Consider the following 15,815-nt stretch of genomic DNA (forward strand, 5'->3'; position numbering starts at 1 on the left):
ATGTCACAGCTGCCGACTCTGCTTGTCGCCTCTTGAACCGATTTCCGGTCTTTAACGACTATCATCTCCATTTTATGGTGGACCCGCTGGAGCTTTTTGCTGTAAAACCATTCCTCTACTAGACTGATCGAGTAGGCTGCAGTCAATTCGACTTCCTTGATGGATTATTCGTACACGGTCATGACTACGTCATCGGCGAATCCCACTAACTTGACTCCTGGTGGGAGCTTTAACGTCAGCACGCCATCGTACATCACGTTTTACAGCAATTGACCTAAAATCCCTGTGGGATACCTGCCGTGATGGAGGCGCTAGCCAAGCCTTCGTCTGTCTCGTAGATCAATACTCGATTCTGAAAGTAGCTTCCAAAAATCTTGTACAGCCCTACCGTACTCCCAGCCGAAGCAACGAGCCGGTAGGGCTCCCCATGGGTTCGAGTTGGCGCTCTGACAGAATATGTCGAAGCAGGCTTTCTTGCTTTCTTCGATGTACTTGCTGCTTTGAATTGCTCGATGCGTTCCTCCCTCACTTCCACCGAGTGTCCTTTGCGTTTTTCTTCTAGCCCGGAAGCAGACTGCTCGAAGGGCTGCAATATGCTCGCTCCACCGGTATACTTGTGCTCGACAATTCCGCGGTCGTGCCTTCCACGGCATGGAAGCGTCCCACGTTCGTGACAAAACCGCAGCCAGTTCATCCCCGCTCAAACTATCCGTGTTTTCCTCCAGGCGCTAAGCTTCACTGAAGGTTCTACTGTCGAAGTGGGCGACCTTACACGCTCTGGTTGTAGGAGGAGTGGCTCCCCGACTTCCTCTCTTTGGCTCGCTGCTTATCCTGTACCGGATAGTCAGATGGTACTGCGGGAGCCGTCGTTTCTTAGTACGATGTCCAACTGACAGGGATTGCAGAAATTGCTCTCAATAGTTAACGAACAACGATAAAAAAGAGACATAGGGTGAATTGCTCTATCGGTCACCTTGGCGGCGCTTAGCAGCTGCAGTAGTATACTTCTCGCGTACCATATGATTACGGCTTATAAACCAAAACCATGATTTTTGATTTTCTGGCATGAACGATTGCTTCGTAAATGATTCTTCATCCTAGGTAAAACTCCGTACTCGATATCTCTTAAGAAACACATTTATTGCTATTTTTAGTGAACGTCTTATGAACCATTTGCACCATGATGGTTTTTAAGTCCTTTGTTGGCGCCCTTAACTACCATGCGGAATGTTTGCTTTGGTTTTTAGGCCGTTCACTTTATATTGTTTATTCAGGAAAACTAGCTTCAAGTTATTTTAAAATGTATATTCTTACTAGGTTTTCGATATATCGCATAGCAGAACTGCTCTGGCTAATAAATCTAAACAAATCCGATTATGTTATTAGCTTTGAGCAAACGGCTTAAAAACCAGACGTGTTGCCGGTAATGCGAGTAAACGGCGCGATTTTTGTTTTAGTTGAAATTTTGTCGATTTCGAAAGGTTTTTCAATTAATCTTAATCTGCTGTTATAATATAACCATTTACGTATAGCAGTGACATGGTTTTGGCAATGAAATGTGTTTCTACTTCAATAAATGAATTAAATTAGTCATAGAAAACTTGAACCCCATTTTTCTCGGTTCAGCATTGTTGGTTTTTCGGCCCTAATCATATGTTGCTCGAGACTTCATTTATCTTAGTAATAACTGCACCCTCCACTTTTGTGTTTACCACTTGCTGGATCGGAAAACTTCTTGTCGTACAAATCGCCGCTGATCTGGATCCGTTATCCGCGGGGATGCGGTACGGGTCCGACAGGATAGCTACGTCTGTTCTCGCTTCTGCTACCGACTGCCACAGCAACTGCTGGGCGGCCGCACAATGGTTGAGGTTGAGCTGCGTTACTTGCACACCCTACTCGTACTAACACTCAACGGACAAGCAGTCCCACCCATGACGAGGCTGTGTATCTGGTTCCTGCTCGCACATAGCGTGCACGATGGCGCTTTCTCACACGTGTGCGCCTTCTGACCCTCTTCGCGGCATCGCCTACATAGATTACTCCTATCCGGTCCTTTGCACGCCCACGATTTGTCTCCCACTTGTCGACTACCGGTGATTGGTAGAGGCTGAGTGGAAATACTGACCAGCCATCTTTCAGCTTACCAACAATGATCACCTTGTTAGCTTCGGTGGCCGGTAACTTCACCGTGGCAATCTGCGTCCCCTGCGGTTCTCTTCGCAGGCGGATGGATGCCTTTGCTACCACCACTCCACCTTGGACCTTGATGGCTGAGGCGATCTCTTCCGATGTCGTGACCTCGTCCAGCTGCTTACATTGAAGAATCACTTCATCGTGTAGAGCCCTTAGTTCTACACTATCGCCTAGGACTTCCTAGGCTAGCACTCCATATGAGGTACCGTTCGCCAGTGAGCCGTTTCTTAAGACAAGGATCATCTCGCCCGCCCTCGTCCGCCTTATGCTGCGAACCTCTTTACCAAGGTCCGCCAGTTTCTCGGCGCTGCGCATCGCCTTGAGCACGTCGGCGTAGCGCTCTTTCTCTGTTTTAAAGAGCAGTGCTTCACCCTTCTCCCTGGCTCTCGCCGGGCGCGTGTTCGCCGCTTTCACCTTCGTTTTCCTCACTACCGTTTTCCAGGGACCAGCGGCCGGGCTGGTGGTCTTGGTCGGTTTGGCTTCCCTCCTCTGATGACCGACTGACTCGTTTTGTTATTGCCTTCTTCTTACGCTGTTCGCCCATGTTTTCAGCTTCCGTGGGCCCGCTATCCTCATTTACACTATCCTGACACCTTTTTGCGTTCTTTTTAAGGCGAGTCCATGGCTCGCTTGTCTATCCTTTTTTCTGCCGCTCTGTCGCTTAATGCAAACATCTCCTGTGCCATGCTTGTGGTACTATGGCAGTCTGTGTGCTCTTCTCCGCTTCACCACAGCCTTCCAGTCTAGCCATAAGCACTTCCTGTTTCTGCTTTGCAGCGAGAACAAAATTGCGAAGCTTGAGCAAGTTCAAGTTTGGTATTGAAAATTGGACTGATCGGAGTTTGCGTTTCGGAATTATTGAAAAACCATTGTTTTGCTCAAGGGTCTCCCTCTTGGATTTTTTTTCAGAATCGAAAAAAAATATTTTAGGTTTTGGTGTCAGGAAAAACATGCAAAATGATATAAAACATGTGATCTATTTCCCTAAAGTGCTTCTTTGACCTTTCTTACGATTTTTTTTCAATACATTTTATGATGCCCGAAAAAGGCATCATCGCCGCTAGGTGGATTAATCTGGGTATTTTCGGACGAGATTTGGCGTGTATATTAAAATTTAAGGGAAAATATTCAATTTGGTGGGCCACGTGCACCGGTTGAACTCCGCCAGTATTCACACCCACACACCACAAATTCTATTTTTCTTCTGTGCTTAAAAAAAGGGTATACTAAGCGTCAGAAAACCTTGTAGGTTGCTTCTTCTCAAGGCTCAAGAAAAATTGGGCCAAGAAAAGGGGTTTCTGAATTGTTCACCACCAGCGGTGTGTCGTCTCTCTTTCCTTTTTTTGAAAAATTATGATTGTGTTAGTGCAACACCAGGCAATATCACAAACACTCATTCAAAAAATATGGATTTTTGTAGTGGTGTGTTGCCAACCTTCATTCCCCCTTAAGTTGTGAGACGAGTTGTTTTACAGCTTGTTTGTGACTCATTGTGCATATGCTCTATTTATTCTTGCGCTAATACCAGTGAATGTAAAACTTCAACTACATGGTTGGCAAAAAATTCCCTAATAATTAGATTTTTTTTTTCAAATGGTTCACACCTTGTTAATGAATGCTCAAGGAGTGTGAAAATATTAAAAAAAAACCCTGGCCCCTTCCTAAATCAGGCCCTATATTGTATAGGGTTACTGCTCTTGGACTTCTTCTCATAGCTTCGATATTTATCCCACGAAAAACAAAGCAATGGACAGCAAATTGATTTGTTTCTTATTTTTGTGATTTTTCCAGCAGTGAGCATGCATGTTGGCAAAAAGAAGCGATGAAATTTGTGTTCTATTTCTTTGTTTCGCGATGAGATAAATGTATGTGCAGTGGGATGGAAAACGGAACAGTTCCCCTATGTATAATTTATTTCATAACTGCACAAAAAAAAAAAAAACAATACGTGTGAAAGAGTTGGTTCTAAAAATAGAATGCGAGTTTGGAACGCCCTTTTTTGGGAATTGGTTTCATCAACAGATATAAGGTCTAGCGTACTGGGGTTGTGGAATAAAAGCCCACCGAAGGAAATGGTTACCTCCAAGTGACAAGTGAACATTTTAGAGCTAAATTTTGCACATACTCACTTCGAGGTTTCAAACGATATCCCAGTAGAGGTTCTCGAATTTGTAAAATAACAGCTGCATCAATCGAGCCAGATTATTCAGACAATATGGATGAAGTACTGCCTACTGGCTGGTTGGATGGTTATCTATAAGGAAGGGCACATATTAGTGTAAGGCAATTACAGAGGGATTACCCTTCTGAGCTTGACGTGCAAAACTAAATAAATAAGGGAGTTTTTGTTTTGCTGATAATCAGGGATAAGTGAATGAACGAATGATTCGGCCGAATTTCTGATCAAAGAGTACAATATTGTTGAGATCTGTCTTGGCTACATCCTTGCGAATGCTGATGCAGAGGAAGAGTGGTTTTGGATACCTACTTAAGAAGCATAGGACCCTTTATGACCCCTGCAAAAAAAACACATCGAAAGATTTCAAGATTTTTACCTTTCACTGTGAAGTATTTGATTGACTTTAAAATACTCTCTTCCGTGGGTGAATGGATCTTTCCATAAAAAGGATAGATAGATAGATAGATAGTTTATTTAACAAGTGGTCATAAAATTGAAGATATGAGATATAAGCATATCAATATCATAATAAATGGCGTAATCTGAATAGGCTGTTGTATTTTTAGTCTCTTTGTCATGATGCAAAGTTACTAACTCTTCTTTGACCTGATCTAAAGTTTTATAACTGGGAGGCTACCATTGATCAATAAAATTACAATTACAATTACTTAACTCACAAGATACCGTATACAATAAAGTAAAACACATTTAAAGATATGCAATAACCCATAAAAAGGGGTACGATACCCAACCTTCCAGCTGCTAGCGACAACGATTGCACTGACGAGGATGAATCTAATATCAATGCTGAGTATTTACAATTGCCTTATTTCTACAGTGGACACCCACTTCTCACTTTTTCCTCTCCAGTTAGACCCCTTTTCGCTTTATCGCAGTAGGATCAATCGAACAACAATTTCACTGACGCCCGACACTGTAGCGAGTCGTTCGAAACGAAAATATATTCTTTAGTGAACAGTTTATTAATGTTCCCTACACTATACGCAAACACTTGAAGCACCATCACTTATCGAAAACATCAACAAGAATAAATGAAAAGCAATAAAAAGCAAAACAAAAAATCAGATCAGTAAAAAAGGGGAGTGTAATTCTCCCACGGGGAGAACAATCTTCCAGAGGCTACTGAACGTAGAATGTCAAAGGCAGATGAAAATTCTCAAATTATATCGTTTAAAACAGTTTTTGCACTTGGACAATACGCACATCGCTTTCGCTGTACATTAAACACTTATTTAAATTTACTTATGAGCCAAATTTTGATGAAATTGTACAATTTTCAATGAAAAAATCCAGCGTTGCACAAACTTTTCGCTTTGGAGGTTTTTCTGCTTGATGACTGGCTAGCGATTGACAGATGACGACATTACTGATGATTCGGCACGTTTCACTTCCTGCCTTTATAGGGATGTGCAATAAGGTATTTTTTATTGCAGTTTGCATTAAGTTCGCCAAATGCACGATGTTTCAGAACATGCAAAAGATCTTGCATACCGAGCCGGTGACAAGCGTGATGTCATCATTGAAACGCAGTATGAAAAAATATTATAGCCCGGGACATCCTGGCTACGATCTGGCGATGGGCTAAACAATAGGATGCCATAATAGCCTGTTGCATACAGTGTTGCTGGCTATTTTACCTTTCAAGAAGATTCCCGAATAAAAAAAACCAATAGAATTACAATAGAAATTGTTGTAACAATACGATAAATTTAGGGTCTGTCTCATTTGGAAAATTAAACTTAAAAGTGACAGTTCGAAAATTACCAAATAACCCGGTAATAAGAATGGCTGGTGCTGCCCAGCAATTCCAATAAGACATCGATGCAAAATGATTCGATATCTGTCAAAAGTAATCTTGCACTGCGAGCAGGGTTATTTGATAATTATTGAAATGTCACTTTTAAGTTTATTTTCAGTTTAATTCTCCAAATGAGACAGATCCTTAAGCCCCAAACGCAATACAACGGAACGGCGACGGAAACGGAAAATTTGACAGTTAGCCCATATATTTTCTGTCAAATTTGCCGTTTCCGTCGCCGTTCCGTTATATTGCGTTTGGGGCTTTAATTGTAATTACAATAAACTCTATTGTTGCTTACAATAGAATAATAATTAAGGATATTGTTTTCCACCACAAATCCTATTGTAAATGGCTGTTTTACAATAGAAAATAGGGGTTGTAGGTTACCGTAACAATAAAAAAATCGTTTTTTTCTCGAACAAATTTTTGCTATTACAATAGAATTTATTGTAATTCTATTGTCAACATTTTTCTGTCAATAGATTTTATTGTTCGTTTATTGGAACAACAATAAGGCAATTTAATTGGTACAATAGAAGAACAATAGAATTGATTGTTCATCAATAAAATGTATTGTAATTTTATGATATTTTAATGTAATTCTATTGTATTTTCTATTCGGTTTATGTTATAATCAAATGTAATGTGCAGAGGCCTTAATAAGAGACACGCGGATAGGTACACCGAAAAAAATCTTTATATTGAATATATTTGTCGCACACATAATTTTTTGCAATTTGGTGACACAAATATATGCAATTTGTACCCACACATAAATTCAATAACTGCATATTATAGATTATATTTGTTTATAGATTATATTTGTACTTCGCGTGGAGAGTGGTTATGTGTGCACTAATTAGAATCATGAATTCAATTAATGGATTTTTGCCAATAAAAATGTGTGGAATTTTTGCAGTGATGTGCCGCCAATCGAACCGTCAAAAAACAGCAGCCAATCGAGCAGGAGACCTGTCATTTTTTTAAAGTATAGTATGATAAAACTAATAAATAAAGTGCCAAAGTTTGACCTACTTCCCCTGAAGAGTAAGTAAAATATTTTTGCACCACTGCTCCGATGTACACATCAAACTAAAACTAAACGTGAATCCATTGCATAACACGCCTTTAACAGACACATCAGCATGAATTTTAACAGCTTGTTCCTGTGCAAGTTACTTGCATGCAATGCTAATTGCAGAAACGTCAAATCAGGGACTAACCCGCAGCAAACGGGTGGCCATTACCGCTCGCGTAAAACTGGTTAGCACTAAGAGCGGAGCAGAATGGATTCGTTTGCGTGCGTTTTGACAGTTTTTCCATGCCAAACCTGTCAAAACGTATCCATTCTGCCCAGCTCTTTAGTGTTGGCGAGAGTGTTTGTGATTCTGACTTTGGAGAAGTCAATGTAGTCGTGCACACATATACGTGTGCATTAATCCATTTGATGCTGGTTATTGTATGGTGCTGTCAATATGATACACCGCGCGGCTGTTGTAATGTTTCCAAAAGCGCATTTGCACAAGATTCCACGCGGCGTTTCCCATTCGAAAGGAACAACCGCACCATAGGAAACGCCGCAATGTTATCTCCCCATAAGAATCCAGTATACGGGCAGCAAAAAGCGCGGTGCGTCGTTTCCTTTGGGGAGCGCCGCGTGTACTTTTGGGCAAATGCGTTAATACCTTGCGTGGACACAAATTGCACGCAGCTTAAAAAGGCGCTACGTATACATCGGCCATTGGTTCGATTATCGGTATTTTTGCCGAGTTTTAGATTATCCTAGAAAATACCGCATCGTGTTGATTACGACCTATTGCTAAAGCGTTCTATTTATAAATATTGAAACTTTTGTGCCAGGATGTGAAACACGATTATTTTGGTCTTTAATTGTTTATGTTTTTCTGTCAAATCGCTCTAAAAATTTTGGAAAAATCGCTTTTTTGTGCAAGTTTTTCCGATTTTTGTCAGAAAAAAATATTTAAAAAGTGGTAAAAATAGAGGTAAGTGCAGTATTCGATATATTTTATTTGATATGTTAGAAACGACAAATGATAATTCCAAAGGGTTTAACAAGAATTGCCGGCAAGCTGAGAAAAATGCAGAAGTACGAAAAATTGGAGAAAATTGGCGAAGGAACGTACGGAACAGTTTTTAAAGGTAAGAATCGAGATACTTTGGAAATCGTGGCATTGAAACGGGTCCGTTTGGATGAGGATGACGAAGGAGTACCCAGTTCCGCGCTACGGGAGATTTGCCTACTGAAGGTAAGTTGTTTTGCAGACAAAAACAAATCGTAACATTTTGGTAAATAGCAAATAATTATTTATAATTTGGAATGTTTATTTTTTAGGAGCTCAAGCATAAAAACATAGTTCGTCTTTATGATGTGCTTCATTCCGACAAGAAACTAACACTGGTATTTGAGCATTGTGACCAAGATCTAAAGAAGTACTTCGATAGTTTAAACGGAGAGATTGATCCGGATGTAGTAAAAAGTTTTATGTATCAACTGCTGAGAGGTCTAGCCTTTTGTCACAGCCACAACGTTTTGCATAGAGATCTGAAACCGCAGAATTTACTCATCAACAAAAATGGAGAGCTAAAACTGGCTGATTTTGGACTTGCCAGGGCGTTTGGAATTCCGGTCAAATGCTACTCTGCCGAAGTGGTGACGCTATGGTACCGACCTCCGGACGTGCTGTTTGGAGCAAAGTTGTATACCACTAGCATTGATATGTGGTCGGCTGGTTGCATCTTCGCTGAATTAGCTAACGCCGGAAGGCCACTTTTCCCCGGATCCGATGTTGACGATCAGCTGAAACGAATCTTCAAACTGTTAGGAACTCCAACCGAGGATACATGGCCAGGAATTACACAGCTGTCCGATTATAAGCCTTTTCCGCGTAAGTATTGAAAAGCCATATTTATAGTCATCACTAAGAGCGAAAGGAAGGCATCCATAGGTGGTGTCCCAGCGACCGTCTCTGATTATGCTGTTGAACCTTCAATATATTCGTTATTTCAGTGTACCCGCCAACAACTTCCTGGAGTCAAGTTGTTCCCCGGTTGAATTCGAAAGGTCGTGATTTGCTTCAAAAACTTCTCATATGTCGTCCCACGCTGCGGCTCAGTGCTGAGCAAGCAATGGCCCATCCGTACTTTACGGAAAACTGAAAACGATTATAGCAGCTGAAATCGTTTCTCACGAGCAATAGCAGCACCCAAAGGATAACCAATCGGAGTGGAGAATCAACGACCGCGGCCATCGCATTCAGTTCCAGGCCAAATGCTACAGCAATGGATACAATTCTTGAGTAAAATTATTCAGTGAGTTCCAGGCGTTTGCCAATCATGTTTCAATAGATTAAAGTAGACGGCTTTACTTGCAACGTCCCAAAAGGCTGTATAATTTGTAAGTACTTTTGCTCGTTAAGAGAGAGATTATGTTTTTTAGAACAGATTGTGATTTTATATTTTCAAATAAGCGTTTATTTCTTCTCATTCATTTTGCCTTTTTCAACAGCTTAAATTGAACGTTTTATAAATATCAATTGCATGTAGACATCAATTGGAAACCATTTCTCGAAAGTAGCTGATGTTTTTGAAACATCAGGTTGTCAATAAAACATTTCGCTGATAGAGCGGAAGTAAACGTTTGTATCGAATGTGTGCGTGTGAACTATCCAATAAGCGATAACATGATTAGGTTTATACTCGATAGTCATTCCCAGACCACAATGTCAGCCTATTCAAAGCGTGCATATAAACCGTACAACTTTGAAGAACATTTGAGCATTACGCCAAATATCTATAGTGCTACGATTTCTGAAGTACGATAAAATTTATTATTTTTTCAAATGTATGTAGAGTAGCAATAAACTGTAATCTTCTGGCATTCAAATAGACTATATTCTCAGATATTGATATATTGATGACATGTCCATATAAAAATCATGCATCCATTCATCATGTTGGGGTCTGCTCACAAGTTACGTAACGCTTTTGGGCAGAGGCGGAGATCCAACTTGCGTTATACTTTGTTACACTAAAAGGAGGCGGATGGGGTGCTTACTACCAAATATTACGCACAATACGAAAAAAAAAAATATTCTAAAGGTTGTTATAATCACTGATTGATGAAGTAATTGTTAACCTTAGTAAGATGTTGGGGTCAATATGACCCAAAACGAAACTTCAAAGTAGAATAACTTTTTACCTGATAATCCGATCGTTCTGAAATTTCTTGACTTTTAATATTTTGTGGAAATGAAGCATCTGACATGAAAAAAGTATTTTAAGGTGCAACAGGAACGACCCCACAAAAAAAGTTACGAATAAGATGTTAGGGTCATATTGACCCAGAAATGTAAATGCTTATAAAACAGTCAAATTATAACCGAATTACAAAGTTTATATACCGTTCGAAAGATAAACTCAGGTGCCCCCGGGGAACCCGCAGGAGGGGACATTTCCGTTTTAGCACCAAAATATGCCGTGCGGCGGCTCTTTTGTCATGATTTTCCACCAAACAGATGGTTATGCGCTTGAAATTGATAAGTGACCACATTGGCCACTCCTGGTATATACAAGGTGCCCCCGGGGAACCCGCAGGAGGGGACATTTCCGTTTGAGCACCAAAATATGCCGTGCGGCGGCTCTTTTGTCATGATTTTCCACCAAACAGATGGTTATGCGGTTGAAATCGATAAGTGACCACATTGGCCACTCCTGGTACATGCAAGGTCCCCCGGAGAATCCGCAGGAAGGGACATTTCCGTTTTAGCATCAAAGTATGCCGTGCGACGGCTCTGTCGTTATGATTTTCCACAAAATAGATGATAATGCGCTTGAAATCGATAAAAGACCACATTGGCCACTCCTGGTACATGCAAGGTGCCCCCGGAGAATCCGCAGGAGGGGACATTTCCGTTTTAGCACCAAAATATGTCGTGCGGCGGATCTGTCGTCATGATTTTCCACAAAATAGATGATAATGCGCTTGAAATCGATAAAAGACCACATTGGCCACTCCTGGTACATGCAAGGTGCCCCGGGGAACCCGCAGGAGGGAACATTTCCGTTTTAGCACCAAAATATGCCGTGCGGCGGCTCTTTTGTCATGATTTTCCACCAAACAGATGGTTATGCGCTTGAAATGGATAAGTGACCACATTGGACACTCCTGGTACATGCAAGGTGCCCCCGGAGAATCCGCAGGAGGGGACATTTCCGTTTTAGCACCAAAATATACCGTGCGGCGGCTCTTTTGTCATGATTTTCCACCAAACAGATGGTTATGCGCTTGAAATCGATAAGTGACCACATTGGCCACTCTTGGTACATACAAGGTGCCCCCGGGGAACCCGCAGGAGGGGACATTTCCGTTTAAGCACTAAAATATACCGTGCGGCGGCTCTTTTGTCACGATTTTCCACGAAACAGATGGTTATGCGGTTGAAATCGATAAGTGACCACATTAGCCACTCTTGGTACATGCAAGGTGCCCACGGGGAATCCGCAGGAGGGGACATTTCCGTTTGAGCACCAAAATATATCGTGCGGCGGCTCTGTCGTCATGATTTTCCAAAAAATAGATAATAATGCGCTTAAAATCGATAAAAGACCACATTGGCCACTCCTGGTACATGCAAGGTGCCCCCGGAGAATCCGCAGGAGGGGACATTTCCGTTTTAGCACCAAAATATGTCGTGCGGCGGATCTGTCGTCATGATTTTCCACAAAATAGATGATAATGCGCTTGAAATCGATAAAAGACCACATTGGCCACTCCTGGTACATGCAAGGTGCCCCCGGAGAATCCGCAGGAGGGGACATTTCCGTTTTAGCACCAAAATATACCGTGCGGCGGCTCTTTTGTCATGATTTTCCACCAAACAGATGGTTATGCGCTTGAAATCGATAAGTGACCACATTGGCCACTCTTGGTACATACAAGGTGCCCCCGGGGAACCCGCAGGAGGGGACATTTCCGTTTTAGCATCAAAATATGCCGTGCGGCGGCTCTTTTGTCACGATTTTCCACGAAACAGATGGTTATGCGGTTGAAATCGATAAGTGACCACATTGGCCACTCTTGGTACATGCAAGGTGCCCCCGGGAAATCCGCAGGAGGGGACATTTCCGTTTGAGCACCAAAATATATCGTGCGGCGGCTCTGTCGTCATGATTTTCCAAAAAATAGATAATAATGCGCTTAAAATCGATAAAAGACCACATTGGCCATTCCTGGTACAGTCAAACCTCCATGAGTCGATATTGGAGGGACCATCGACTCATAGAAATATCGAGATATGGAATAGGAAATCTTTGGAAAGCTCTTTGGAGGGACCATCACAGTAACCCAGAAAATATTTTTTGATATGGAATAATTTGCTTCCATGAGTCGATATCGAGTCATAGAACATCGACTCATGGAGGTTTGACTGTACATACAAGGTGCCCCGGGGAACCCGCAGGAGGGGACATCTCCGTTCTAGCACCAAAATATGCCGTGCGGCGGCTCTTTTGTCATGATTTTCCACCAAACAGATGGTTATGCGCTTGAAATCGCTAAATGACCACATTGGCCACTCCTGGTACATGCAAGATGCCCCCGGAGAACCCGTGTGAGAGGACATTTCCGTTTTAGCACGAAAATATGCCGTGCAGCGTCTCTTTCGTCATGATTTTCCACAAAATAGATGATTATGCGATTGAAATCGATAAGTGACCACATTGGAAACGCCTGGAGCCTATGAGGGGCCCCCAGGGAACCCGTAGAAGGGGACATTTCCATTTTTACACCAATAATGGCCGTGTGGTGTTTTCCCATCAAACAGATGGACGTGCGATCGAAATCGATAAGTAACCACATTGGCTACATTTGAAACCTATGAGGCTTCCTCGGAGAACACGTAGAAGATGACATTTCCATTTTTACACCAACATATGTCATGCGGCGGCTCTTTCGTCGTGATTTTCGTCCAAATAGGTGCCCTCGAAATCGATTATTGACATATTGTCCACCCTTAGAACCTATGAGGTGCCCCCGGTAGCCCGTAGAAGAGTACATTTCCATTTTAACACCAAAATATGCCGTGCGGTGGCTCTTTTTTTATTTTTTACCAATGGTCATGTGCTTTGAGTTGATTAGTGATATTGTCTACTCTTGGAATCTTTGAGATGCCCTGCGAACCCGTATGAGAGGACATTTTCATGGTTATATCAAATGTACTGTGCCACTTGCGACAGCTGTATCTTCTACAAGTCTTCAAAAAGTTGGTTATGCGCTTGAAATTGTTCTTCATTTGAAATTGGGTACTGAGTCAAATTAAAAAAATAGTTTCTGGGCTACTGTGATGATTCCTTCGAACAGCTCTATAAGGATTTTCTATTCCGCATCTCGATATTACCATTAGTCGATGGTCCCTTCAATATCGACTCATAGAAGTTTGAGGTTTTCACCGATCGCCGTGGACAATGATATGAAAACGCAACATTTTGATATAAAAAAAATCTCTCCTTCTGCGAGACTCCTGCGGGTACCTTGTAGGTTGTAGATATTAAGTTCAGTATGAATGACATATTTGATAGAAAAAAAAACAAGAATAAACTACTTAGTGGTGATGGTGCCTTCATCGTTCGTTCAAAAGGGTTGAGAAATATATAAGAAAAGTCTAATATAGTAGTAATAGGTAGATAGCTCTTATTTTTCATATTTGTTTATTTGCATTCTAAAATTTTGAGCATAAGTGCCAGAAAAGTGATTTTCCCATGCAGCTGCTGAAATTAGTATTTTGGCCATAACTTCGGAGCCCATAGTCCGATCTGGCCAATTTTCAATAGGAAACAATAGGGTAAGATTTTCGTCGAATGCTATTTACTGCGAGTAATTCGGTTGAGGAAAAGTTCCTAAAAAGTGAGTGAGATTTTGTGTGCACAGACACTTTCAATGGATTCTTCACGGCACTCCACAATTACCGAAACTGGGTCTGGGGTTCCCCCGGGTTGATATTAGATTTCAAGAGCATAACCAACTATTTGATGGAAAATTATAGTGAAAGAGCCGCTGCACGGCATGTCTTTAAGGGCCGATGTCCACGTAAAGTTTTTTCACGCTGCTTGCACGTAAACGTGTGCACGACTACATTTGATGCCGGGTACCTTGCGTGGACGCGGCGTGCACGCAGCTAGAAAACACGCTACGAGGGCATCGGCCCTAAGTAAGAGTAAGCACGGAAATGTCCTCTCCTATGAGCTCCACGACGGTACTTCATAGGTTCCAAAATGGAAAATGTGGTCACTTATTCATTTCGGTATAAAAACGGAAATGTCACCATCTACGGGATCCCCGTGGGCATCTCATTGGTTCCAAGAGTGGCTAATGTGGTCACTTATCGATTTCAAGCGCATAATAATCTATTCTGTGGAAAATTATGACGAAAGAGCCGCCGCACGGCATATTTTGGTACTAATACGGAAATGTCCCTTTCTACGGGTTCCCCGGGGGCACCTCATAGGTTCCAAGAGTGGCCAATGTGGTCAATTATCGATTTCGAGCTGAATATCCATCTCATTGGTGGGAAACACACCAAAAGAGTCGCCGCATGGCATATCTTGGTGCTAAAACGGAAATGTCCCCTCCGCCGGGTTCCCTGGCGGCCCCTGTAAGGTTCCAAGAGTGGCCAATGTGGTCACTTATCGATTTCACTGGCATAATCATCTATTTTGTGGAAAATCATGACGAAAGAGCTGCCGCACGACATATGTTAGCATTAGCATTAGCATTGAGCATTTCGCACAAATTCGTAGGTGGTACAAGCCAAGACTATTGTACGAGAGTAGCATCACTTTCATCCGTTACCACAGGATATTGATTTGGGACTAATCACTATCTCTTAGATGAAAGCAATGCACCCTCCAATAGTCGAGATCTGTCCTGGCCACGTCCTTGCGAATGCTGAGGAAGGGGAAGGATGGTTAGTTGGACACCTACTTAAGAAAGATGTAGAGAACTCTACGACCTCTCATAGGTGCCACGGGAGGTTTTGGGATTGTGTGGAAGGTTATAACAGTAGGAATCGTTTTGGTAGAACGTGAAACACAGAAAGAACTAAGATAGAAATACAAAGTAGGAAAGGGACGAGCCTGGAATTGAACCCACGACCTCCTGCTTATAAGGCAGAAGCGGTAGCCACTAGACCACCGAGCTCGTCAGCTGCCGCACGACATATGTTGGTGTTAAAACGGAAATGTCCTCTTTTACGGATGCCCCGAGGGCACCTCATAGGCTCCAAGAGTAGGCAATGTGGTCACTTATCGTTTTTGAGCTGAATAACCATCTCTTTGATGAGAAAACACACCGCAAGAGTCGCCGCACGGCATATTTCGGTGTTAAAACGGAAATGTCCCCTTCTACGGGTTCCCTGGGGGCCCCTCATAGGCTCCAGGCGCTGCCAATGTGGTCACTTATCGATTTCAAGCGCATAATCATCTATTTTGTGGAAAATCATGACGAAAGAGCCGCCGCACGACATATTTCGGTGTCAAACGGAAATGTCCCTTTCTACGGGTTCCCCAAGGGCACCTCATAGGTTCAAGAGTGGCCAATGTGGT

The 15,815-nt window shown here is 42.2% G+C and overlaps 2 protein-coding genes across 8 annotated transcripts in view; one reads left to right on the forward strand and one right to left on the reverse strand.

The window, feature by feature from the left end:
- The window catches only part of LOC134211600 (dnaJ homolog subfamily C member 13), a 48,206-nt gene extending 42,458 nt beyond the window's left edge, over nucleotides 1–5,748 (reverse strand). For 2 of the 7 annotated variants that reach the window (XM_062688621.1, XM_062688620.1), the window contains exon 1: nucleotides 4,326–4,450. The gene's annotated coding sequence lies outside the window, so the exon portion shown is untranslated. Of the gene's footprint in view, nucleotides 1–4,325; nucleotides 4,451–5,224; nucleotides 5,357–5,599 lie in introns of those variants that run through there. The other 5 variants (XM_062688617.1, XM_062688616.1, XM_062688615.1 and 2 more) reach the window with 5 other exon arrangements.
- A 2,293-nt stretch (nucleotides 5,749–8,041) lies between these two features.
- Nucleotides 8,042–10,101, forward strand: LOC134211605 (cyclin-dependent kinase 5 homolog). The gene is made up of 4 exons (XM_062688651.1): nucleotides 8,042–8,200; nucleotides 8,264–8,464; nucleotides 8,551–9,103; nucleotides 9,226–10,101. The coding sequence occupies exons 2-4, from the start codon at nucleotides 8,297–8,299 to the stop codon at nucleotides 9,372–9,374; spliced, it is 870 nt and encodes a 289-aa protein (XP_062544635.1). The 5' UTR covers nucleotides 8,042–8,200; nucleotides 8,264–8,296; the 3' UTR covers nucleotides 9,375–10,101.
- The last annotated feature ends 5,714 nt before the right edge of the window (nucleotides 10,102–15,815 follow it).

The sequence above is a fragment of the Armigeres subalbatus genome, chromosome 2 (assembly GCF_024139115.2).
Source record: "Armigeres subalbatus isolate Guangzhou_Male chromosome 2, GZ_Asu_2, whole genome shotgun sequence".
Taxonomy (NCBI): Eukaryota; Metazoa; Arthropoda; class Insecta; order Diptera; family Culicidae; genus Armigeres; species Armigeres subalbatus.